This window comes from Trachypithecus francoisi, unplaced genomic scaffold (assembly GCF_009764315.1).
Source record: "Trachypithecus francoisi isolate TF-2019V2 unplaced genomic scaffold, Tfra_2.0 Lachesis_group0, whole genome shotgun sequence".
In the NCBI taxonomy this organism is placed as follows: domain Eukaryota; kingdom Metazoa; phylum Chordata; class Mammalia; order Primates; family Cercopithecidae; genus Trachypithecus; species Trachypithecus francoisi.
Window position 1 is genome coordinate 170,025,968 of NW_022681453.1, and position 27,382 is coordinate 170,053,349.

Sequence of the window (27,382 nt, forward strand, 5' to 3'; positions counted from 1 at the left end):
CTTCATATGATAGGACAGGCTGTGTGATACATTAACTTTCACTCTTTTACACTCCTCAGTGACCTAGGAGTTTGTTTAAAAACAAAAGAAACTTGGTTCTGTACATGAAATAACTTCGGTGGAGTCTCTGCTTCCACTGAGGTTTTAATTCTTGGCGTTTTTTATTTTAAAGATTGGCAACTTGTTTCAAGTTAGAGGAGATGGCAGGGTCAAAATTTTAGAAACTGGATCCCACCACCACTGTTTTACTTCCTAAATCTGCATCAAATGTTCTGCCAACATGTAATGTGCTAATAGAATTACACAATGTGAACTGCACATCTCAGTATCTCCAGAGGGAAAAAACTGTGGTTGGGGCATGGAGTGGGAAAAGGGAAACTCTTTTTAAGTTATTTATGTAAATTTAAAGATTTATCATTTCATATCACACTGTCTACAATAAGTACATAAATACATTTTTCAGCCAATCTGAGTGTTTTATAAATATACAAACATTGCCATTTATGTTGGGCTGATTCAAAGTCAAGCATTAGCTCATACACTGTGGCTAAAGTTTAAAAGTTCTGTTTCATGTATAAAAACCATACTGTGGGCTAAAATGACACGTTCCTTGTGGTAAACCATTTGACTAGTCTCTCTGGTCTGAGAAGAGGTGAACTAGTTAGATTCACTTTTCAGGAGAAGACCCAGCCTGCTGACTGCTAACACGGAACAGAGGGAGTGGGTGCAGCAAAATATTCAAGTTAATTTTTAAACCTGCATGACAATAATGCAACCCTCGACAAATCTGATCAACTCCTATCCTAGGATGATTCAAGACCACAGAGACATCAGTGAGCCAGTTTGAATGTTTAGCTCAGCTTTTCAAAACACTGAATGCCTATTCAGTGCTGTGTGGCTTATATATTTCTACATAGATCACTTTCTCATTAACTGATGCCATTTTGCCCTGGTTTTCTTTCACAGGTTAAATTAAGAACCAATAATATCTAAATGCTGGTATCAAATAAAAACACAGAACTCTCTGTTGGCCTATTTCAATCAAAAATAGATCTATATCACTGTCATAGGCAGTCCAACCATAAAAGAAATTTTAATTTTTGTAGTTAGGCCTTTTAATAGAAAGACATGATTTCTAATTAAATCCACGTTATTCAGTAATTTCATATGTTAGTCTGTTTTCTTTATGCCTTGTACTCTAAATGTTAAAATGATTCTCTAAATTATTGTTTCAGATTTTATAAAGTGATAAAAATACAACAAAATACAAGAAAGAGAAAAATAGTTTCTTTATGGAATACACAAAGAATACATTAAATGTTTTTTAAAATCATATATTTATTTTAAATATTTTATGAAACCAATAAATGTTCTACCATGATAATGGTTTATCATTGCTATAGTAACTTTTCTGATAATGCTACAGTCTTAAGAAATATGGGTTGGCTTGGAGAAATAAGAAATGTTTTTACTACATATACCACCAACACAGCATAAGAGTAATGCTGATTTTGAGCAATTGATTTTAAAATATTTACTTCTCAATGTCTTTTTAAACCATGAAGATAGCTAGTTAGTTTTACTTAAAATAAGATGAAAATTAAAGATAAATATTCCCTAGTCTAAGCCAAAACATAAAACAAAAACCTAAGAAACCATTAAAAATAAACAAAATTAGACTTGCAAACATTCTAGTAATACATAGGCTAAACTGCTTTTTACAGAATTACTGAATATTCATCGAATTATAATTCATATGCATTTAGTTAGAAGCTGGAGAAAGCTTACTATGGTAATAAAAATACAATAGATTGTAAGCTCCTTTTTTGAATTAAATAGGCAAAAGCAGGATAATAATAACATAGCACAAATAATCAAGCAAACTTTGAGAGCTATTTTGAAAGAATATTTTATATGAGAGAGAAGATAGAGTCAAAGATAGACATGACAACTCAATGAGACCTAAACGCAAATGATAAAACCATCGACAAAAGCCTTGAAGGAAAATGCTTTTCCCCTCGGGGGATGATTTGTACTGGTCTCCAGGTGTAATATTATGTGCACTGATGAGCTGATCAACAGAACAGAACTTCTACCCAGCTGTAATCAAGAGTGATTGATGGTTGGGACAAAAAAAGTTGATTATCATGACAAGTTCGCTGATGCGGAGAAAATAAGCTCTGCTTGGGAAATGGATAAAACCTGTTCAGAGACTACCTTCTGAAACCTTATTTATAAAGGAATCTAAGAGAAGGTTAAAAGTTGTGAAGATGAACCTGATGTCCCGATAAACCTGATAAGAATAATTTGCCATACGTCAATCTCCACAGATTTCGTAAATAAGAAATTTAAAAGCTCATTTACGCCCAATAAAGAGTAACCACATACCCTGAATGTTACTTATGTAATTATGAAAAGATCTACTTCTCGAAGTACCACTGAAAATCACATGTGCACAAAGAATTAAACTTTCATGGCATATCTTGCCTCCATTTCTCTTCAGCTCCCTCCTCACAAGGTAAGACTTCCCCAAATGACTGCAATCTTTACCACTATCAGATTCAATTTATATCAAAACAGATTTGGACTGAGACAACAGATCCCAGAGGCAGTATTTTGCATTTAAAATGAGGTTTGGTAGGCTTCATAAAAGGTAAATCTGGGCCAGTGTTGGGTGTAAGTACAGTGTTCTAATATACTAGTCCCTGGATTGTGCAAAGATCTGTAGAATATGAAATAATACATTCATCTTTTCAAATTCTGATAAGTCATCTAAGAAATTCTAGCAATGTAATCCAAATGCAGTGTGTAATTTATGGCATGCCTGGTACAATTTCATTCCCCTTAATCAGAGAATAAAACCAAATCACCACTCTTAAACCAATCACCATAAGAAACTTTAGTGTGAAGAAGGTTAAAAATGAATGGGTGCTACACAGATTTGGGGCAGAAGGTAAATGGGAAATCTCTGTACCTTCTGCTTAATACTACTGTGAGCCTCAAACTACTCTAAAAATAAAGTTCATTTTTTCTACATAGACATTTTTGGCCAAGGAGACACTTGAGAAAGGTAAATTATTTCATCACGATTACTCTAGTTAATACAGAGGATATAGGGCTCAGTAAAATATTAGACAATAACAAATAGCAACTGACAGGGAGGGAAGGATGCAAATGGCCACAAAGCCCCAAATTACACAAGAATAGACATTAATATGAGTTATCTTTTCTTAAATTTCTTCGCTCATCTGTCCAGGAACAAACCCTTCTACTGTTCTAGTTTTCAGGACTATGATGAAACTGATGATTTATGATATGCTGAAATAAATTATAACAAAATATAACAAAAAAACCAAGAGTCTTGATAAACAGGAACTAGGATGAATGAAATGGAATGAGCAAATTTTATCTTTGAGAATTTCAATTATTGGTGACCACTAATCCAGTTTCTACTTTTGGTTTCTACAAGTTTTGTTAGTGCCTAGTAATACTTTAAAAAGTGTATATAGTTGTAAAAAGAGATACAAAAAAACTGATTAAAATTTTAATAGATATATATATCCAGCAATTTCTGGGTAACTGGTTTTCATCAAGGATTTTATTCCATACCTAATAAAGATTTCATCAGTGATAAGGTTGTTGATGCACTCTGAAATATTCACAATCATTAAGCTAAAATTTGGGGATGTTTGATAATAGTAATTTTTTTTTCAAATAAACTAAAACTCAGAGGCTTATACAAAACAAGTTTTCAGAATCATAAAAACAAGTTTCTAGGTCATGCTCAAGTCTAATTGCACTTATTTACTTCCCTTTAAAAATATGTGAATTTTCATGTTTAGGTTTCAGAGAATCAGTTACTTAAGATATGAATCCTGCATTGTGGAGAGATTAGGCACTGTGGGAAAGGAAGCCTAAAATTCATTTTTATCAGAATGTAGAAATTATGAAAGTTAAACCATCTTAGAGATTCCTGGGTTTTTCTTTCCTTTCTTTTTTTTTTTTTTCCAGAGATGAGGTGTCAGCCTGCTGCCCAGGCTGGAGAGCGGTGGTGTGATCAGTGCTCACTGCAACCTCGAACCGCTGGGCTCAAGCAATCCTCAAACCTCTGCTTCCCAAGTAGCTAGGACTACAGGTGCGCACCACCATGCCTGGCTAATTTTTAAATTTTTTGTAGAGATAGTCTTGCCATGTTGCCCAGCTGGTCTCAATCTGTTGGCCTGCCAGTGATCCTCCTACTTCCACCTCCTCAAGCACTGGGATTACAGGTGTATGCCACTGAAACAGCCAGGTGGGAGGGGGGGTCCCTGGACAAACTCTAACCAGCCTGCCCACTCAGGTGTAGCCTCAGGAAGTTCAACAGGGAGGAGCCTGGCCCCTCCTCTTCCTGTGTGGAAGCTGTAATTCCAAGGGCCGACGGGAAACCTGTAGCCGGGACTCCGGCCTTGGGGAGTGAACCCTGTTTCCCTTTGTTTTCCTCCCTACCCTGCCCCCCCCCCCCACCCCGCTGTCACCCAATGAAATCCTGCTTTATTCACCCTTTAAACCGTCTCCAAATCTAAATTTTCCTGGCCATGGGACAGACAAGAACCCAGTCTTGAGCTGAACGTCGGACACGTACTGCAACATTCTTGGCGTGCAACGTGCGGGCTCTTGAAGAGGTAAGTGAAACGGGGACTCAAAACCTCTCACTGTTGGCCGGGCGCGGTGGCTCATGCCTGTAATCCCAGCACTTGGGGAGGCCGAGGCGGGCGGATCACCTGAGGTCAGGAGTTTGAGACCAGCCTGACCAACATGGTGAAACCCCGTCTCTAGTAAAAATACAAAAATTAGCCAGTGTGGTGGCGCGCGCCTGTAATCCCAGTTACACAGGAGGCTGAGGCAGGAGAATCTCTTGAACCTGGGAGGCGGAGGTTTTAGTGAGTGAAGATCAGCCACTCTACTCCAGTCTGGGCGACAGAGCCAGACTGTCTCGGAAAACAAACCGCTCACCGTTGTTTCTAAGCCTTTTCATCCTGGAACTTCTGAGCTTATGGGAAACCTCTCCCCACCCCTTGTCACTCCTGCGGGTCGGGGGCCTTTTCATGGCCTTTTCCTTTTTCCAGACGGACTAGCGTGCAGCAGCTCCCAGCCGCTCCCTATTCTGTGCGGGGCTGGGATGCATGGCCTAAGGGTCCCGCACACCCAGTTGGCTGGTTCCCAGCCACAAGCATCTGCAGCCTTCCCCTTCCCCAGCCAAGGGGTTTTACTCCATTTGACCTTGATTAAGCTTTAACTTTTCTTATGCAACTGGTGGAGGAAACAGTTGCTTAAGAAGAAGAGGTTTTCCGCTAGGCATTCTTAAACTGTTTCTTTCCCATTCTCTACGCCAGCAAGTTAACTTTTAAAGTTTTTTTTTTAATTTTATTTTTATTTTCCCTTTCTTTCTAGAAGGTGTTTTACTAGGTTTGGCCTCCCAACCGCGCAGCTATCACTGTTTGTATTTTCTGCAAAATTTTGGTTGTGAAATCAAGCCTCCATCTTGTTTTACATTCTGAGGGTATGGCTTGTAACTGGTGGCAAGGCTTTGTTTAGTAATCCTGTCTTAGGAAATAAGTTTCTTTCTGGTTTGATAACTGCCTGTTTTCCTATCTGTTTCTTAAAGGACCCCACCTAGCGACTGGATTTTTTTCTATGTATGTGATGTCTGTAAAAAGAGTTCTAATTAATTTGGCCTAAAGAAAGACAAGCACTTGGATCTAATACTTTTTAAAGGGCAGATAAAATCTGTGGTACCTTTCAGTTCACGTGGCTTTAATCTTTGAGAAATAAAAACAGCCTTGAAGACTATTAGTAAAATGCAGGTCAGATGTAAAGTTTGCTAAGTGTTCTGAGGTTAAACTGCTTGTTGGGTTTTGAGAACTATTTGCCACGCCAGCTTCGCAATTGGTAAGGCCTGGGGACATATGGAACTAACCACAGACTTGACTAAGAAGGCAAAACGTGGCTGCAGTTAGCACACAATTAAGGCAACTTACTGAGTTTTACCTTAAAGTTAAAAATTGCTAGGAGTTAATTGACATTACTAGAAATGAATTTGCATGCAAGGTGTGTAGGAACAGTCAAATGTGTTTTTTTTAGTGAAAGGTTATAAGAAGGCATGAAAATGTAAACTTTTGCTTAGGGTTAAAGGATTGTTTTGAGTTAAATCAGGAAAAAGCTGAAGGTTCAAAGAAGTGGTGGAAAAATTCTGGAAATTAATCTTGAAGAATAGGTTCTCTGTGTGAACATATTGACTAAATTCAAAAAAAAAGGTATGTGGTTTTTCTGAAAATTGAGCATTGAAATAAAATCACAAGGTATTCTTAAAATGCTAATCTACTCTTCCGCAAAATTTATAAAGATTTATAAAAGGTTTTTGCTTCTTTAAAATTTCTGAGTCATTTTGGCAAAATAAGTAACTTTTGGTAATCTGGAATTCTATTTCATAATATCAAGTGTTTTAAACCTCAAACATTTAGCAGCCTAACCAAAATCAAACTTCAGTTTCAAAATTGTCTTCCCTGGCACCTGGCTTTGCGAATACTTCAGAGGGCCCCTGAAGTGTCCAGAAAAGAGAGGTAAACAGGATTATTTGACATGTGCAGGTATATGGGATAGCCAAAATGATGTTCAGTCTTCCTTAGGTTATATCTTGTTGAATAATGCTAACATATGTTCCAAAATTGTATGGGATTTCTAAAATTCTAATGGCTAACTATATGCCATCAATCATAATTAAGATTGTTAAGTTATTGTAAACCACAGAGATGAACCAAACTTCTTTCCCTATTGTGTTGCTAACTGTAACAACCCTGGACATTTTGCTATTCAGACAATTGTTGTCTTGTTTTAATCCTTTTCAAAGGTGGTTGAAAATGAGCTATAGAACTTTAACAGGTGCTCTCAAATACAGACTTCTGATAATGTTAGAGATTGTAACATTGGAATACAGGAAAATGTACAAGACTCATGAAGAGTTGAAATTCTCGTGAATATCAAGCAAAACAAGAGTTTACTAAATGGACTGAACTTAGAAAGCCGAAGCAACTTTTTTGACTTGTGTTCAGTAAAGAATGTCACTTTCTAACAGGTCCAGGAACTCCAAGTTTATCTTGGGACCTCAAGAGGAGAGGATCTCCCAACTCACAGGTTTTTGAGGATGCAAACCCATGGCTGGGCTGGACTTTAAAAGGTGTTATCTGAGATTCCTTGTGGAACAAACTTCCATCAAAGCCAATCCAAAAGGCCTTTGTAGAAATAATTATTCTCGTTGTACTTTATTCAAATAATCAAGCCAAGTCTATTTTGCAAACAACTGAGTCCTATCATTTTATATATATATATATATATATTCTTTTTTTTTTTTTTTTAACAAAAGTGAGGACTGGAAAGAGAAGTTATGTTCCAAAACTCATCAAACTTACGATACATCTGTCATTAAATTTGAAACTCTTTAGTTGTTTTTTAGTTTTTGCCTACATTTTAGACTAACCTTGCTTGTTCCTGTGACCCTACCAGCAATCTCTGGCTGCAGCTCAGAAAGAACTAACGGGATGACTAATGTAGGAATCTGGATTGATATTCTAGTTCTGAGCAATTATCCTGCAAATCCTATCCGGTGATGGAATAAATAGTGTGCCCATCACCAGAGGTTTCTTTTTGGGAAAGTAAGACCAAGGGAACTAACCAAAGCCAAGCACCATTCACCCAAAACTCAGCAAGCCTAACTATAGCTATCAGTTAGCTGCATATGTCACAAGACATCCTTTTCTCTCCCTTGGAGAAGGACTCAGTGCCACAGTTTCACCTTAGATTTGGCTTATGATAAGGAGCCCATGCAACCTCTCTCAGACACGTTTTTGTCCCAGACTCAATTCCAAGCTTTAGGTCAAAGCCTGGGAAAGAAAACTGGATCTAAGGGATCCAGAGGCAAACAGATTAAAAGGCACAGAGCAGGTGAGTGTGGCTGATTCCTGCCAATTAAGCCAACCCCAAGCTTCCCGTTTCATGGATAAAGGCCATGTTAACATCCATGGCATAAATGAGGTCCAGGGAACTCCAAGGCTACTGACAGTAGGTGGGAAAGAGACATAGTTGAGAGTGGATAATTCCTGTTCTCTAGCCCCTTCCTGCTTCATGGGTTCAAGCTGCTTTTGCAGTCACGGTGGTGCCTGCCAAAGTCGCCGAAACTCGTGGATGCAAGGGCAGAAGAGGGAAAGTGGACACTCTTCCCTCTCTGCCTCCCATACCCTGGGTATCTGATAGAAAGAGAAGGGAACCAGGGACACTTGCTCCCCTCTTTCTAAATGGGTAGCCGTTCATCTTCAGCCTGTATCCCTTTAGAATGCATGCTGAAACCCTGAGACTCCATTGAAAAAATGCCTTTTTATTCCTTTCTCCTCGGGTTCTCTCTTCACTGATAGGTAATTGTGCCTCTGTACTATGGGACGCTCCCCTCAGATGCAGCCTCCAAACTGGAAAGAGTTAATGTCCCAAACCTTAAACTGGTCGGCTTAGGATAGGGCTCAGGAGAGGGGAACCCGGAAGCCCAACCTGCCGGCAAAAGCGTGAAGTTTTTTTTTTTTTTTTTTTTAAATTTATTTTTATTATACTTCAAGTTCTAGGGTACATGTGCATAACGTGCAGGTTTGTTACATATGTATACTTGTGCCATGTTGGTGTGCTGCACCCATCAACTCGTCAGTACCCATCAATTTATCATTTATATCATGTATAACTCCCCAATGCAATCCCTCCCCCCTCCCCCCTCCCCATGATAGGCCCCAGTGTGTGATGTTCCCCTTCCCGAGTCCAAGTGATCTCATTGTTCAGTTCCCACCTATGAGTGAGAACATGCGGTGTTTGGTTTTCTGTTCTTGTGATAGTTTGCTAAGAATGATGGTTTCCAGCTGCATCCATGTCCCTACAAAGGACGCAAACTCATCCTTTTTTATGGCTACATAGTATTCCATGGTGTAGATGTGCCACATTTTCTTAATCCAGTCTGTCACAGATGGACATTTGGATTGATTCCAAGTCTTTGCTATTGTGAATAGTGCCGTATGTTTATTGCGGCGTGAAGTTTTTTAACCAGTCGGGCTTTTGGTCTCCCTCTGCCTGTGCAAACTGGTAAAAGGTCTTGGAATTTTTTTACCTGTCCTTACCCCTCCCCTTGTTTCATTTAAATACATATTTTCTAATAACCCAGTTTGTCTGTTCTTGCCTTCAGGGCATCAAACTCCAGTGGTTCAACCAGAGCCTCTGACGGCAGCCCCTTCTGCTGGGACCCCTTAGGCCTCTAGGGAAGCTCTGACTGCCGTTTCCCCGAAATAGCGCCTCCTGTTAGCAGAAAGCAGTTAAGATTGGTCTTTGCTCTTATCCTTATTCTAAGGGCAGTTAGATGTACTTTTTTTGAGACTGAGTCTTGCTGTGTCTCCCAGGCTGGAGTGCAGTGGCATGATCTCAGACCTCTGCCTTCCAGGTTCAAGCGATTCTCCTGCCTCAGCCTCCCGAGTAGCTGGGACTACAGGCGCCCGCGACCACGCCCGGCTAATTTTTGTATTTTTAGTAGAAATGGGGCTTCGCCATGTTGGTCAGTCTGATCTCCTGACCTCAGGTGATCCGCCTCCCTTGGCCTCCCAAAGTGCTGGGATTACAGGTGTGGGCCACTGCACCCGGACACATGTACTTCTTTAAATGGGGCAATGAGACAGCCAGGTGGGAGGGGGTCCCTGGAGAAACGCCAACCAGCCTGTCCACTGAGGTGTAACCGCGGGAAGTTTGTAGTGGGGAGGAGCCTAGCCTCTCCTCTTCCTGTGTGAAACCTGGGATTGGAAGGGCAGCAGGAAGCGCTCTAACAGGGGACTCTGGCCTTGCAGAGTATCCCCGTTTCTCTTTTCACCCCATAAAACCCTGCTTTACTCATCCTTTAAGCCATCTGGGAGCCTAAGTTTCGTGGCCGTGATATGGATAAGAACCCAGTCTTTAGCTGAACTAGGGAAATGTCCTGCAACGCCACCACACCTATACTGTTTCTACCTTAATTTCCTTGTCACAGCAATAAGGAAAAATGTTTCTGGTTTTGAGTGCTTCTTTCATTTATTCATGCAACATTGATATCCAAGATTTTTAGAGCCTTCCTAGCATTAATGGCTTCTTGCCTCATTTTCTGGGAACCCATGGAAAACTTTTAGTTTGTTGAATTGGAAATATATCTCTTGCTTCACTACTGCATTTTATTCTCCTCATATTCTGTCTTTCCAGTTTTACCCATGCTTAATCCTCTTCTGAAACTCTTTGCATTTAATGAAATGGGCTCTCAACACAGATTCTGTCCTATTCCCTTCAGTACTTACGGTATTAGTAAAGTCCTTTAAGTGGCTCTCAATTTTTAAATATGTTTCTATATCCCAGCAATCCCTGAGCATGCTACTGATATCCACCCTTGAATAACTTCTGTATTGTGTGCAGAACTTAAGTGGCTGGTGGTCTTAGTTGAAAACTCAGCTGATATCAAGGCAAGTCTCAAACTAAATTTCTCCTAGGGCATGTCCCCTGATATCATAAATAAAAGCATTATGCTAGGGAACTTAGCCCTGTTTCTTGTCTACCTAGTGTTTCAATAGCCTATTGCCCTTGAAAAAGTCAACTAAATATTTTGGTCTTTGGTTCCTCCACCTATACAATGTACAGATAGAAAGAGAGACATCTCTATGGTTTGTATGATTTTATATAGACTACAAAACAATTCTATGAGTGGTTCACAACACTCTATAGAAACGCAAATATCCCCTTGTTTACTGGAGGTTATGAATGTATCTACTGGTCACATCTAAAGTCAACTTTCCCTTTTTAGATATTCCAGGTCAAATTTTCCATGTCTAAGAAAAGTTGATAGAAAAATTGAATATTATTACTTTGTAGAGAAACCCAGATAAACACAAACTTTTAATAAAGATTTCTCCTTTCTTAGTCTCTTCCTCATTTCATCCCCAGATGAAACTCTGGAGGATCAAAGCCTGATTCGGAGAGTCCTGAAATGACCTAATAGTTGGGGTTTTATTTTTAAAAGCCTGCCAAAGAAGCACACTGCTTAAGTAGATTCCTGTGCTCTTGGCTAGCTCATTTTCTCTTGAAATCCCTAGCAGCTAAACCCAATATTTTTTGCTCTGTCCTTCTGTTCAGGTTTTGTTATCTGAGAATTCCTGACAGAGCTGGGGGTTCCACTCAAGAGGTAGGAACTAGCGAGGTTGTGAGATAAAATGTGTCCCGAATGTCAACTCAGAGTATAAGCCCTTCAATAAAGAGCTCCCAGTCACTTGTTTCAAACACAGTGACAACCTGTAGGCCATCACCACACTCTCCAGAGCCAGCTCTTCACACAGGGGTGACCTGACAGTCCAACTAAAACTCATCAGGTTCTCAGATGTGTCTCTTCTTTCACATAAGCCGAATGGCCCTGTCAAAGGACAGCTTTTGAAGAAGAAAAAGGACCCAGTGGGAAGGCCATGGTGCTCAGGCCAAAGCTCCAAATGACTCTGCGAGTCTTAGAGACTAATACAGGACACTCTCTTATGAAAGAGATGTTTCAAAGCTGCCTGAAAATTTAATTTCTAAGTGTGTCCCTCAGAAGATCCTTTGGGATGCAGTGGCAACAACATACTTAAAGAGGTTGATAGCTTTTAATAGACGCAGTTTTGACAGGGACAATTTGTCCCTGCATTTTTTAAAAGGTGAAGATTCACCAAGAGTGAATGCCTCATATCTTAACAGAAATACACAATAAATACAAACACATTAATCAGAGTAGATCCTTTTAAATACTTTTAAAAAATAGCAATATTTTCAAACTTTGATATTTCTTAAGAATTTAACCTTCAAAGGTAAAACATAACTGCATAATTCTTTGTATAAAATAAAAATGATCTTTCAGTTTCATTCATTGCAGAGTATATAATTCAGTTTCAGTGTGTCATATGAAGTCTTACATTACTATGAGGTATGGCAGGTCATTTCAAATTAGGTGATTGTAGAATCTGTAAGCTCAGCGAAGAGTCCGAAGAAACATGACCAACTAAGAAAAGGTAGCACTAGACATCAGGTTGTCTAATTCGTGATGCAGTGATTTTCCCAAAGTTTCATTCTGCTTTCTCGGAAGTGGCTTTCAGGTTTTTGAATAAACGTACATCCCACGTGCATAGATTTTTATTAACCTTTCTTTTAGAATATGCAATGACATCCTCAGTCTGAATGTGAGAACGATAATATCTAGGTATTCTCATGGGCATGTTTTTAGGACATCTTTAGAAAATTGCAACTGAGGCCCTCAAAATGGAATTTATAATTTGAGAGAGCTGAATCCTACACACCAGACCACCAGGGACCATCAAAATGTATAATTTGAGACAAAATATGCAGCTTAAAAACATAATAGATGCAATAATTCTCTTTTTCTTTACAAAAAAAAAATTCAAGCATGCTTATAAAGACAATTTGGAAAATAAAGAAGTAAAAGAATAGTTGACCCCAATACAACCATTATTAGTTTTTGTTTTTCACCCAGCTAAATAGCATGTCCTTTAAACATCAATCCTGTAAATAATACTGATAAGTATTAAGATATATTAAGACATGATTTTAAGAAATTTTAGTAATCTAATTTGGTCACTGGGTAGGAAAAAATACTCCTGTCAACAACATCATTGTATTGACACACTGGTAATGGACGTTAAGACTAAGAGATATGAATTAAATTCAGACGTACAGCGTAGTTTTACTACATTTTTATGTTCTAAAATGCAGAAAAATAATCTTTTTTTTTTTTTTCCCCACAGAGTCTCGCTCTGTTGCCTAGGCTGGAGTGCAGTGGTGTAATCTTGGCTCACTGCAACCTCCCCCTCCCAGGTTCAAATGATTCTCCTGCCTCAGCCTCCTTAGTAGCTAGGATTACAGGTGTGTGCCACCATGCCCAGCTAATTTTTGCGTTTTTAACAGAGACGGAGTTTCACCATGTTGGTCAGGTTGGTCTCGAATTCCTGACCTTCTGATCTGCCCACTTCAGCCTCCCAAAGTGCTGGGCTTACAGGCGTGAGCCACCACGCTCAGCTGATCTTTATTTTATAATGCCATTAGAAAATACGTCAATACATTGGTAATGATCCCAAGGATTCCCTTTTGGAGGGCTATCAGGCGTCCAAGCAATGTTATGCTCTCATGAGGTTCCTTCCCTTCTGATTTATCAAACAGTTCCCCAACATAATTAATGCTTGACAGTCCTGAATCATTAAGGACATGTTGTTACTGTATTATAGTTCAATAATACGAATTTCTGTTTACACTTTTGATGTGTTTATGCTTGCATTGTTGCGTGTGTCTGAATATGAGTAATACCATTTAAGAGGACTCATGAGTTCTTATGAGTGAGATCCAGCTGCTGAATGGCTTTCCATAGCAGCTGTAACTCCTTCCAGTTAGTTCCATGAGGAAAGAAACCTTCAGGTCTTCTCTTTAGGGCAGCCTGACTAAGCAGGAAACACATAGATCTCCCTCCATGCCATTGTTGTAACAACCATTGAAACTTCAGAATGGACTTGCTGCCCTCCCTTGACCAGATGAGGCACAGACAGCAGAGACATGAACATTGTCCTTAGCAACTAATGACCACATGGCCTTGTACAAATCTATACTCTCGACATATCAGCTTTTGCATGTGAAATTAGGAGTATGTGTCTTCTACCTCTACAGTGTTATGAAATTCTATTGTTAAGAAGTTAACTGTAGTAACACTTAGAAACTACAATCTTGTATATCCCTTAGTTTGGGATTTGAGATCTTATTTCCCATTCTATAGTGAATCATTGAGTATCCATTCTCTACTTCACTTAATAAGCTTACATCTTGTTGGCCCTGCTGTAGTCTTTCAAAGGCACATTACTAATTTGCCTAGGTCACATGGTAATTTATGCTTATTTTAAGATGCTGATAAAATAATTGGACAAATTACAACCCTTCAGTCTTTAATTAGAAGGTTTCGGCATAATCCCATGTATGTTTCATATGAATGTCAAGAGATTTGTCAGGAAAAAACCACCATGAAAAGGTAATCTGATTTAAAATGCAAGCAATATAATTTATGACATTTTAAAAGTTATCTGCAGGGCCAAAAATAAGAACCATAAAGGAAACAGATATGGCAAAATACTAAACGACAGAGTTTATGATAGGAAGGGTTAAAAAAATAAAAGTTTAGAGGGAAAGGAAATTGAATTTTCATGATACAAAGATGAAAAGAACTACAAGCTATTATTTTCATTGGAAGGGGAAGAAGCTTTGAAATGTAAAAAGGTTCATAAGGCAGAGCTACTTTCCTATGTGACAGAGGATTCAACCAAGCATACAACCGAATTACAATGTTATGTTTCTAGAAAGATTCCAGGTTTAAAAATGGAAATAGGTAAATTCCAGATTTACCTGGAAAGAACAAAAGGGCTATTGTATTGAGCTTAGAAAATGATCTAATATGTATGTATATTTTGATTTTGGTTATTTAAATAGAGATAATTTTCTTATATATGGATCAATTGGCAAATCCAATCAATCTTGGCATTCAGTGTCTAAATATTTTGTAAAATTGGTACTTATGGACATGGCTGGTCAATAAACAAATTTAACATTTCCAGTATGAGTTTCTTTTATTGACATATAATCATACAAAGACGTTTCTTAAATTTCTAAGAGAGTTTCTACTCTTGTATTTCAATTCTGCAATGATTAAGTTTGGTTTGTAAAACATAATTTAAAGGTTGGTATGTCATTTATAAACTCAACATTAAATCTTCCTATTGAAAAATAAAACTACAGTGTTTAAAATTTGCACTGAATCGTGACTGATACTCAAAGCTCAAAACAATAGAAAGTGTAAGGGCAGTTAATTCATATGTGTCTAGCTTATATAGACCAAAGACACTGCAATGAGTTATTATCTAATATCATGCAATTAAGTTCAAACCTAAGTCAAACATTCAAATAAAATGTAATATCTGTGGTAGAATAATGGCCTCCCAGTGCTGTTTACATCGTAATCACAGGAAAATATGAATATGTTACATTACATGACAAAGGGGGATTAGGTTAGCCGATGAAAATTAAGTTGTTAATCAGCTGACTTTAAAATAAGGAAATTATCCTGAATTACGCAGGTGGACCCTTTGTGATCACAAGGGTCTGTGAATGTGCCTTCTGGGAGGCAGAAGAGTGAGACAGTGATTACAGGTGAGAGAAACTGAGCTGGCCCTTGCTGTTTTTGAAGATGAAATGGGGTCACAAGCCAAGGAATGCAGGCAGCCTCTAGAAGCTGAAAAAGGCAAGAAACTGGATTCTCCCCTGGAACCTGCAGAAAGCACGTAACCTTGCAGACACCCTGACTTTATCCTAGTGAGACCCATTTCAGACTTCTCACCTTCAGAACTGTAAAATAATAGACATATCTCAGAAATACTGCAGTTCAGTTCCAGATGACCCCAGTAAAGCAAATATCACAATAATGTGAGTCATGTGAATTTTCTCATTTTGCAATGCATGTAAAAGTTGTTTATACCATACCACATTAACTGTGCAATAACAATGTCTAAAAATACAATGTACATACTTTAATTTTAAAATATGCTATTGCTGAAAAATGCTAACAACATGAACCTTCAGACATAATGTTTTTGCTGGTGGAAGGTCTTGCCTCAGTGTAATAGCTATTGGCTGATCATAGTGGTGGTTTCAGGTTGAGGTAGCTGTGGCAATTTCTTAAAATAAGACAACTATGAACTTTGTTGCATCTAGAACTCTTTTCACAAAATATTTCTCTGTAGCATAAAACACTGTTTGATAGCATTTTATCCACACTAGTACTTCTTTCAAAATTGAAGTCAATCCTCCCAAAGCCTGACACTGCTCTGTCAATCAGGTTTATATAATATTCTAAATTCTTTGTTGTCATTTCAACAATGTTCACAGCATCTTCATCAGCAGTAGGTTCCATCTCAAGAAACGACTTCCTTAGCTCATTCAAAAGAAGCATCTCTATCCATGAAAGGAGGAGGTTATCATGAGATTGCATCAATTCAATAACATCTTCAGACTCTACTTTTAATTATACTTCTCTTGCTGTTTCCACAATATCTACAGTTATTTCTTTCACTGGAGTTTTGAAACCCTCAAAGTCATCCATGAAGTTGGAATAAACTTCTTATAAATTCCTGTTAATGTGGATATTTTGACTTCCTCCCATGAATGACACATGTTCTTAATGGCATCTTGAATGGTGAATTTTTTCCAGAAGGTTTTCAATTGATTTGGGCAACATCCTTCAGAGGAATAACTATCTGTGGCAGCTATAGCCTTAAAAATATATTTCTTAAATAATAAGAGTAGGAAGTCAAAATTACTTCTTTATCCATGGGCTGCACAGTGAATGTAGTGTTAGCAGACATAAAAACAACATTAATCTTCTTGAACATCTCTATCAGAGTTCTCAGGTGATGAGGTACATTGTCAATGAACAGTAATATTTTGAAAGAAATCTTTTTTTCTGAGATTTCTGAGCAATAAATCTCAAGAGTGGGCTTAAACTATTGAGTAAACCACGATGTAAATAGATGTACTGTCATCCAGTCTTTGTTGTTGCATTTGTAGCGCACAGGCAGAGTTGATTTAGTGAAATTCTTAAGGGCCCTAGGAGTTTTGTAATAGTCAGCACTGGCTTCAATTTAGACACTAACTTCATTAGCTCCTAACAAGGGACTAAGCCTGTCCTTTGAAGCTTTAAAGCCAGGCATTGACTTCTCTCTCTCTAGCTGGGAAAGTCCTAGATAGCATAATCTTCCAAAGAATGCTCTTTGGTTTATGCTTAAAATCTGTTGTGTAGTGTAGCCACCTTTATCAGTGGCCTTAACTAGATCTTCTGGATCACTTGCTGCAGCTCGTACATCAGCACTTGCAGCTTCACGGTGCATGTTTATGTTGTGGAGAGGACTTCTTTCTTTGAACCTCGTGAACCAACCACTCCCAGCTTCAGACATTTTTTCTCACCTCTGTTAGCCTTCATAGATTTGAAGAGTTGGGGCCTTCCTCTGGATTAGGCTCTGATTTAAGGAAATGGTATGGCTGGTTTGATTTTCTATCCAAACCACTAGCACTTTCTCTATATCAAACATAAGGCTCTTTTGCTTTCATATCATTCATGTGTTTACTAGAGTAGCACATCTAATTACCTTCAAGAACTTTTATTTTACAGTCACAACTTAGCTAACCATTTGGCACAAGAGGCCTAGCTTTCAGCCTAACTCTTCTTTTGACATGCGTTCCTCACTAAGCTTAATCATTTCTGGCTTTTGATGTAATGAAAAGATGTGTGACTCTTTCTTTCACTTAAATACATACAGGCCATTGTTTTTTTCTTTTTTAAAAAAATATATATACTTTAAGTTCTGGGGTACATGTGCAAAATGCAGGTTTGTTACATAGGCATACATGTGCTATGGTGGTTTGCTGCACCCATCAACCTGTCATTTATGTTAGGTATTTCTCCTAATGCTATCCCTCCCCTAGCCCCCTGATCCTCCAACAGGCCCTGGTGTGTGGTGTTCCCTTCCCTGTGTCCAGGTGTTCTCATTGTTCAACTCCCGCTTATGAGTGAGAACATGTGGTGTTTGGTTTTCTGTTCTTGTGTTATTTTGCTGAGAATGATGGTTTCCAGCTTCATCCATGGTCCCTGCAAAGGACATGAACTCATCCTTTTTTATGGCTTCATAGTATTCCATGGTATATATGTGCATTTTCTTTATCCAGTCTATCATTGATGGGCATTTGGGTTGGTTCCAAGTCTTTATTATTGTGAATAGTGCTACAAAAAACATACATGTGCATGTGTCTTCATAGTAGAATGATTTATAATCCTTTGGGTATATACCCAGTAATGGGATTGTTGGGTCATATGGTATTTCTGGTTCTAGATCCTTGATGAATTGCCACACTATATTCTACAATGGTTGAACTAATTTACACTCCCACCAACAGTGTAAAAGCGTTCCTATTTCTTCACATCCTCTCGAGCATCTGTCATTTCCTGACTTTTTAATGATTGCCATTCTAACTGGTTTGAGATGATATCTCATTGTGTTTTTGATTTGCATTTCTCCAATGACTAGTGGTGATGAGCTTTTTTTCACATGTGTTTTGGCTGCATAAATGTCTTCTTTTAAGAAGTTCATATCCTTGTCCACTTTTTGGTGTTTTTTTTTTTTTTTTTTTAATTTGTTTAAGTTCCTTGCAGATTCTGGATATTAGCTCTTTGTCAAATGGGTAGATTGCACAAATTTTCTTCCATTCTGTAGATTGCCTGTTCACTCTGATGATAGTTTCTTTTGCTGTGCAGAAGCTCTTTAGTTTAATTAGATCCCATTTGTCAATTTTGGCTTTTGTGGCCATTGCTTTTGGTGTTTTAGTCATTAAGTCTTTGCCCTTGCCTATGTCATGAATGGTATTGCCTAGGTTTTCTTCTGGGTTTTTATGGTTTTAGGTCTTACATTTAAGTCTTTAATCCATCGTAAGTTAATTTTTGTATAAGGTGTAAGGAAGGGGTCCAGTTTCAGTTTTCCGCATATGGCTAGTCAGTTTTCCCAACACCATTTATTGAATAGGGAATCCTGTCCCCATTGCTTATTTTTGTCAGGTTTGTCAAAGATCAGATGGTTGTAGATGTGTGGTGTTATTTCTGAGGCATCTGTTCTGTTCCATTGATCTATATATCTGTTTTGGTACCAATACCATGCTGTTTTGGTTACTGTATTCTTGTAGTATAGTTAGAAGTCAGGTAGTGTGATAACCTCCAGCTTTGTTCTGTTTGCTTAGGATTGTCTTGGCTAATTCTGTGAAGAAAGTCAATGGTAGCTTGATGGTGATAGCATTGAATCTATCAATTACTTTGGGCAGTATGGCCATTTTCACCATATTGAGTCTTCCTATCTGTGAGCATGGAATGTTTCTCCATTTGTGTCCTCTCTTACTTGCTTAAGCAGTGGTTTGTAATTCTCCTTGAAAAGGTCCTTTACATCCCATGTAAGTTGTATTCTTAGGTATTTAATTCTCTTTGTAGCAATTGTGAATGGGAGTTCACTCAGGATTTGGCTGTTTGTCTATTATTGGTGTATAGGAATCCTTGTGATTTTGGCACACTGATTTTGTCTCCTGAGACTTAGCTGAAGTTTTTATCAGTGTAAAGAGATTTTGGGCTGAGACAATTGGGTTTTCTTTTTTTTTTTTTTTTTTGAGACAGAGTCTCACTCTGTCGCCTGGGCTGGAGTGCAGTGGCCGGATCTCAGCTCACTGCAAGCTCCGCCTCCCGGGTTCATGCCATTCTTCTGCCTCAGCCTCCCGAGTAGCTGGGACTACAGGTGCCCGCCACCTCGCCCGGCTAGTTTTTTGTATTTTTTAGTACAGATGGGGTTTCACAGTGTTAGCCAGGATGGTCTCGATCTCCTGACCTCGTGATCCGCCCATCTTGGCCTCCCAAAGTGCTGGGATTACAGGCTTGAGCCACCGCGCCCGGCGACAATTGGGTTTTCTATATGTACAATTAGGTCATCTGCAAACAGACAATTTGACTTCTTCTTTTCCTAGTTGAATACCCTTTATTTCTTTCTCTTGCCTGATTGCTCTGGCCAGAACTTCCAGTACTATAGCAGTGGTGCGAAGGGCATTCTTCTCTTGTGCCAGTTTTCAAAGGGAATGCTTCCAGTTTTTGCCCATTCAGTATGATATTGGCTGTGGGTTTGTCAAATAGCTCTTATTATTTCGAGCTACGTTCCATCAATACCTAATTTATTGAGAGTTTTCAGCATGAAGAGTTTTTGAATTTTGTTGAAGGCCTTTTCTCCATCTATTGAGATAATCATGTGGTTTTTGTCATTGGTTGTGTTTATATGCTGGATTACGTATATTGATTTGCGTATGTTGAACCAGCCTTGCATCCCAGGGATGAAGTCAACTTGATCATGGTGGATAAGCTTTTTGATGTGCTACTGGATTCGGTTTGCCAGTATTTTATTGAGGATTTTCACATTGATGTTCATCAGGGATATAGGCCTGAAATTTTATTTTTTGTTGTGTGTCTGCCAGGTTTTGGTATCAGGATGATGTTGGCCTCATAAAATGAGTTAGGGAGGAGTCCCTCTTTTTCTTTTGTTTGGAATGGTTGCAGAAGGAGCTCTTCTTTGTACCTCTGCTAGAATTAGGCTGTGAATCCATCTGGTCCTGGAATTTTTTTGGTTGGTAGGCTATTAATTACTGCCTCAATTTCAGAACTTGTTATTGGGATTTAACTTCTTCCTGATTTAGACTTGGGAGGGTGTATGGGTCCAGGAATTTATCTGTTTCTTCTAGATTTTCTAGTTTATTTGCATAGAGATGTTTATAGTATTCTCTGATGGTAGTTTATATTTCTGTGGGATCACTGGTGATACCTCTTTATCATTTTTTATTGTGTCTATTTGATTCTTCTCTCTTTTCTTCTTTATTAGTCTTGCTAGCGGTCTATTTTGTTGATCTTTTCAAAAAACCAGCTCCTGGATTCATTGAATTCTTTGAAGGGTTTTTCATGTCTCTATCTCCTTCAGTTCTGCTCTGATCTTAGCTATTTATTGGCTTCTGCTGGCTTTTGAATTTGTTTGCTCTTGCTTCTCTAGTTCTTTTAATTGTGATGTTAGGGTGTTCAATTTTAGATCTTTCTTGCTTTCTCTCGTGGGCATCTAGTGCTATAAATTTCCCTCTACACACTGCTTTAAATGTGTCCCAGAGATTCTGGTACGTTGTGTCTTTGTTCTCATTGGTTTCAAAGAACTTATTTATTTCTGCCTTTATTTCATTATTCACCCAGTAGTCATTCAGGAGCAGGTTGATTAGTTTCCAGGTAGTTGTGAAGTTTTGAGTCAGTTTCTTAATCCTGAGTTCTAGTTTGATTGCACTGTGATCTGAGAGACAGTTTGTTATGATTTCCTTTCTTTTGCATTTGCTGAGGGGTGTTTTACTTACAATTATGTGGTCAATTTTAGAGTAAGAGCCATGAGGTGCTGAGAAGAATGTATATTCTGTTGATTTGGGGTGGAGAGTTCTGTAGATGTCTATTAGGCCCGCTTGGCCCAGAGCTGAGTTCTGAATATCTTTGTTAATTTTATGTCTCATTGATCTATCTAATATTGAGAGTGGAGTGTTAAAGTCTTCTACTATTACTGCGTGGGAATCTAAGTCTCTTTGTAGGTCTCTAAAAACTTGGTTTATGAATCTGGGTGCTCCTGTATTGGGTGCATATATATTTAGGATAGTTAGCCCTTCTCATTGCATTGATCCCTTTGCCATTATGTAATGTCCTTCTTTGTTGTTTTTGACTTTTGTTGATTTAAAGTCTGTTTTATCAGAGACTAGGATTGCAACCCCTGCTGCTTTTTTTTTTTTTTTTTTTGCTTTTTATTTTCTTGGTAAATATTCCTCCATCCCTTTACTTTGAACCTGTGTGTGTTTTTGCATATGAGAGTCTCCTGAATACAGCACACTGATGGGTCTTGACTCTATCCAATTGGCCAGTCTGTGTCTTTTAATTTGGGCATCTAGCCCTTTTACATTTAAGGTTAATATTGTTATGTGTGAATTTGAGCCTGTCATTATGATGCTAGTTGGTTATTTTGTCTGTCAGTTGATGCAGTTTCTTCATAGTGTCGATAGTGTTTACAATTTGGTATGTTCCTACAGTGGCTGGTACCAGTTTTACCTTTCCATATTTAGTGTTTTCTTCAGGAGTTCTTGTAAGGCAGGCCTGGTGGTGACAAAAGCTTTCAGCATTTACTTGTCTGTAAAGGATTTTATTTTTCCTTCGTTTATGAAGCTTAGTTTGCCTGGATACAAAATTCTGGGTTGAACATTCTTTTCTTTAAGAATGTTCAATATTGGCCCCCACTCTCCTGACTTGTAGAGTTTCTGCAGAGAGATCCATGGTTAGTCTGAGGGACTTCCCTTTGTGGGTAACCCGACCTTCCTCTCTGACTGCCTTTAACATTTTTTCCTTCATTTCAACCTTGGTGAATCTGATGATTTATGTGTTTTGGGGTTCCTCTTCTCAAGGAGTATCTTTATGGTGTTCTATTTCCTGAATTTGAATGTTGGCCTGTCTTGCTAGGTTGTGGAAGTTCTCCTGGATAATATCCTGAAGTTTTCCAATTTAGTTCCATTCCCCCTGTCACTTTGAGGTACACCAATCAAATGTAGATTTGGTCTTTTCACATATTCCCGTATTTCTTGTAGGCTTTGTTTCTTTTCATTCTTTTTTCTCTAATCTTGTCTTCACACTTTATTTCATTAAGTTGATCTTCAATCTCTGATATCCTTTCTTTGACTTGATCGATTCGGCTATTGATACTTGTGTATGCTTCACGAAGTTCTTGCGCTGTGTTTTTCAGCTCCATCAGGTCATTTATGTTATCTAAACTGGTTATTCTAGTTAGCAATTCATCTAACCTTTTTTCAAGGTTCTTAGCTTCCTTGCATTGCGTTAGAACATGTTTCTTTGGCTCAGAGGAGTTTGTTATTACCCACCTTCTGAAGCCTACTTCTGTCAATTCATCAAACTCATTCTCCGACCTGTTTTGTTTTCTTGCTGGGAAGGAGTTGTGATCCTTTGGAGGAGAAGAGGTTCTGGTTTTTGGAATTTTCAGCCTTTTTGCTCTGGTTTCTCCCTATCTTCGTCGATTCACCTACCTTTGGTTTTTGATGTAGGTGACCTTCGTATGGAGTCTCTGAGTGGATGTCCTTTCTGTTGATGTCGATGATACTCCTTTCCGTTAGTTTTTCTTCTAACAGGACCCTCTGCCGCAGGTCTGCTGGAGTTTGCTGGAGGTCCACTCCAGACCCTGTTTTCTTGGGTATCACCAGCAGAGGCTGCAGAACAGCAAAGATTGCTGCCTCTTCCTTCCTCTGGAAGCTTCATACCAGAGGAACACCCGCCAGATGCCAGCGAGAGCTCTCCTGTATGAGGTGTCTGTCGGCCCCTACTGGGAGGTGTCTCCCAATCAGGAGACACCGGGTTCAGGGACCCACTTGAGGAGGCAGTCTGACCCTTACCAGAGCTCGAATGCTGTGCTAGGAGATCTGTTGCTCTCTTCAGAGCCGTCAGGCAGGGAAACGTTTACGTCTGCTGAAGCTGCGCCCACAGCCACCCCTTCCCCCAGGTGCTCTGGCCCAGGGAGTTGGGGGTTTTATCTATAAACCCCTAACTGGGGCTGCTGCCCTTTTTTTCGGAGATGCCCTGCCCAGTGAGGAGGAATCTAGAGAGGCAATCTGGCCACAGATGCCTTGCTGAGCTTCAGAGGGCTCTGCCCAGTTTGGTCTTCCTGGCGGCTTTGTTTACACTGTGAGGGTATACCACCTACTCAAGCTTCAGCAGTGCTGGACACCTGTCCCACCACCAACCTGGAGCATTCCAGGTCGACCTCAGACTGCTGTGCTGGTAGCCCGAATTTTAAGCCAGTGGATTTTAGCTTGCTGGGCTCTGTGGGGGTGGGACCCCTGAGCCAGACCACTTGGCTCCCTGGCTTCAGCCCCCTTTCCAGGGGAGTGAATGATTCTGCCCCGCTGGCATTCCAGGAGCCACTGGGATATGAAAAAAAAACAAAAACAAAAACAAAAAAAACCAAACTCCTGTAGCTAGTCTGGTGTCTGCCCAAATGGCTGCCCAGTTTTGGGCTGGAAACCTAGGGCCCTGGTGGTGTAGGCACCGTAGGGAATATCCTGGTCTGCGGGTTGCAAAGACCATGGGAAAAGCACAGTATTTGGGCCAGAGTGCACAATTCCTCATGGCACAGTCCCTCACGGCTTCCCTTGACTAGGAGAGGGAGCTCCCCAACCCCTTGCGCTTCCTAGTGAGGCGACACCCCACCCTGCTTCTGCTTGCCCTCCATGGGCTGCACCCACCGTTCAACCAGTTCCAATGAGATGAACCGGGTACCTCAGTTGGAAATGCAGAAATCACCTGCCTTCTGCGTTGATCTCACTGGGAGCTGCAGACTGGAGTTGTTTCTATTCGGCCGTCTTGCCAGCAACCGGCCATTGTAGGGTTTTAAATTGGCCTAATTTCAATGTTGTGTTTCAGGAAATAGAAAGGTCCAAAGAGAGGGTGGGAGATTGGAGAATGTCCAGATGGTGGAGCAATCAGAACACACACAGCACTTATTAATTTACCATCTTATATGGGTGGAATTCACGGTGTCCCCAAACAATCACAATAGTAACATCAAAGGTCACAGATCACCATAACAGATACAGTAAAAATAGAAAAGTTTGAAATATTGAAAGAAAAACCAAAATGTGATGCAGAGACACAAAGGGAGCTCTGAGATATGCCTGCATATTTGTGTTGTTTCAGGCCACTGAGTTTGTGGTAATTTATTTTAGCAGCAATAGAAGACTAATATAGTAATCATCTGGTAAATGGTCAAGCCTGCAACTGTTTAATTATGACCCAAAGTGATTAGTCCATATCTCCAAATACCTTGGCCACGTTCCTTTTACAACATGCCAGACAGACCTGAAAGCAAAGCTGTTAGCATGAGAAATCAGTTGTCCCTACTAAATACATATTGATGCCCATTCTACTTTGACACTTCAGTAACAAAATAAATTGCTACTCTCTCACCAAGGAAATTAAATAAGATTACATTTTTGAAAAGTACGTTCATATTCCATGTGTTGTGTCATATCAATTTACATTATTAACAACTATATATAAAAATGTATATGTGTTTTCTAAAGCATATCTGACAATATTTCTAAAGTGTCCAATCATGAATTTGACATCAATCTACAGAATTAGAAACACTACAAAAATAGAACCACTGTCTGGAAATGGTAAGTGACTCATCACTGGGAATAATCAAGCAAAAGACGTTGCCTGGATGTAAGAGATGAAATTCTTGCACTTAGTAGGAGATTGGGTTCAATGACCTTGAAATTTCTTTCTAATTCCTAGTTTAACAGAAGTGTTCTTAATAAAGAGAATATTGACAGTGAAATCATAGGCAGGAGGAGATATTTTAAGTAGTCTCAGTAAATATAAGAAGCTGACAACATGGCTCCCGGGAGACTTTTAAGTCACTATCTGATCAGTTTCAAAGTGAAATATAAATACAATTTAGGAAAAGAACTAAAAAGCCACTTAAAATAATAATTATAAAACTATATAATTGTTTGCTGAGTATTTAAAAATGATCAAAGTTGAAGCTATTTAGTTTAGAACTCTTATTTATGTATTAAGAGGACTCTTTTACAACAGCTTGAAGATACTATGTTACAATCATCACTTGAGAATATTTTATTGTTAATAAGCAAGTCTCTGGTAAATTTCTATAACTTGAATCAAGGTACTCAGCATTAAAAAACAAAAATCCCTTCACATAAAATGTTATATGTTTGGCATATTCATTTTGGTTTTTGGCAGCAAATACCACTGAAGTGCTGCTATGGTCTGATTATTTGTATACCTGGAAAATTCATATGTTGAGATTCTAACCCCCAAGCTGATGGTAGTAAGCAGCAGGTGGAACCTTTTGGGATATGATTAAGTCATGAGGGCAGAGCCCTTATGAGTGAGATTGGTGCCCTTATAAAATAGCTTCAAGGGAGCTCCTTTATCCTTTCCACCATGTGAAAATACAGTGAAAGTGTGTCATCTGGGAACCAGAAAGCAGGCCCTTACCAGACAGTGAATTTGTCAGCACCTTGATCTTGGACTTCTCAGCCTCTGGAACTGTGAGAAATAAATTTCTGTTGTTTATAATCTACTCAGTTTATGGTATTTTGCTTTAGCTGGCCAAATGGACTAAAGTGTTACGCAGGCAATCCACTCTTCTCTTTTTTAAGTTAATGGATATTATAAGATTACCTGATTATTGCATTAGTAAGTATGAGTTCTTAAGACAAAAGCAAAATAAAATGAAATGTTCTCAAAGAAGAATAAACTATTTTGTTTATGCCTCATCTATTTCCTATACTCGATTATCTTGCATCCTGTCTTCATCACCAGAGCATCTAAGAGATCTACTTGACTGGGGAGGTTAAATACTGGAAGGCTTAACATTCTCCAGAATTCAGATCTGTTTGGTCATCTCCACACAGTGTATCAACTTAGGACAAGAAAATGGTACCTCGATAGGATGGAGCCTTCTGTTTGCCTAGAGTGTGAATGCTGTCGAATTCCTATTTCTTCTAAACCAACGTTGCCTTTCTCTTCTGCAACTCTCAGGATTAACTCCATATCAAAGCAAGTTTAGCGGGGAAGAGAAGACATACATTTTTTTTTTCCCCATTGACCACAGATCACAATTAGTATCACTGTGATGGATCCAGAGTCCACCCTGGTCCTTAGAAATGGTAGAAAAGGTGAATAACTCCCTGAATAACTTGTGAAGCACCAGTCAGGTCCACAAATGTTTCCCTCCTACATGTTCTCCACTGAAGAGTCTTTTGAGGCTTGAATTGTTCTAGGACTGTGGGATCCCCTGTTAAAATACCAATACTCCTAGGACAACTTGAGTGCTCTAGCACAAATATAATTGAGGACATAGCAGTAATATGGAATCTGAGGCCTCTATTCCAGGCAAAAAGAGTTTATAAACTCAATCTTGATCTTAAAATATGATTTGGTACCTATCTTATTTCAGAATGTAACCTATTAAAAGTTCCATTGGTCCAAAGTTTTACTGTTCCCAAAGCCAAAGTGTTTACCTACATGTAGCATTCCCAAAAGACTTAAAAACAACAACAACAAAAAATTAAACTGTAAGTGTATCAGCTTGTTTATGTGTGAATTTTCTGTAGTAAACAACCAAACACAAATTCCAAAATTAAAGCACATAATGAGTTAAAATGTTATCTTTGAATTTTTGACATATTTTTGACATGCTCAGTTACTGGAGAAAATGTCTAAGAAATCTTTTCTCCTGCAAGATTAGAACAGCAAAATGTGTGTGTGTGTGTGTGTGTGTGTGTGTGTGTGTGTGTGTTTGTGAATACTAAATGATAAACTTACATCAGAATTAAATCTCAACTGGCAAATGTTGCATGATATGATTTGCTTTCTTCGATGGGGAAGAGGAACCCCGAATGTATGGTTTATTACAGCTTTCTGAATCGGGTCCATCTGTAATGAGAAAAAAGAAATACAACAAATAGAAATAAAGCTTGTCAGTTCCATTGGAATTTTGCCTATTTCATTAAAAAACCAATCTGTACAGCTTCAATCTACTGCTCACATTATAAAGAATCTTTTTAT

At 38.9% G+C, this 27,382-nt stretch overlaps 1 protein-coding gene across 2 annotated transcripts in view; it reads right to left on the reverse strand.

Annotated features, from left to right (window-relative positions):
* Positions 1–27,382, reverse strand: part of ZNF385D (zinc finger protein 385D) — a 988,862-nt gene that overhangs the window by 124,180 nt on the left and 837,300 nt on the right. For both annotated transcript variants that reach the window (XM_033212780.1, XM_033212781.1), the window contains one exon: positions 27,140–27,250. In XM_033212780.1, the coding sequence (XP_033068671.1) occupies positions 27,140–27,250 (111 nt within the window). The remainder of the gene's footprint in view (positions 1–27,139; positions 27,251–27,382) is intronic.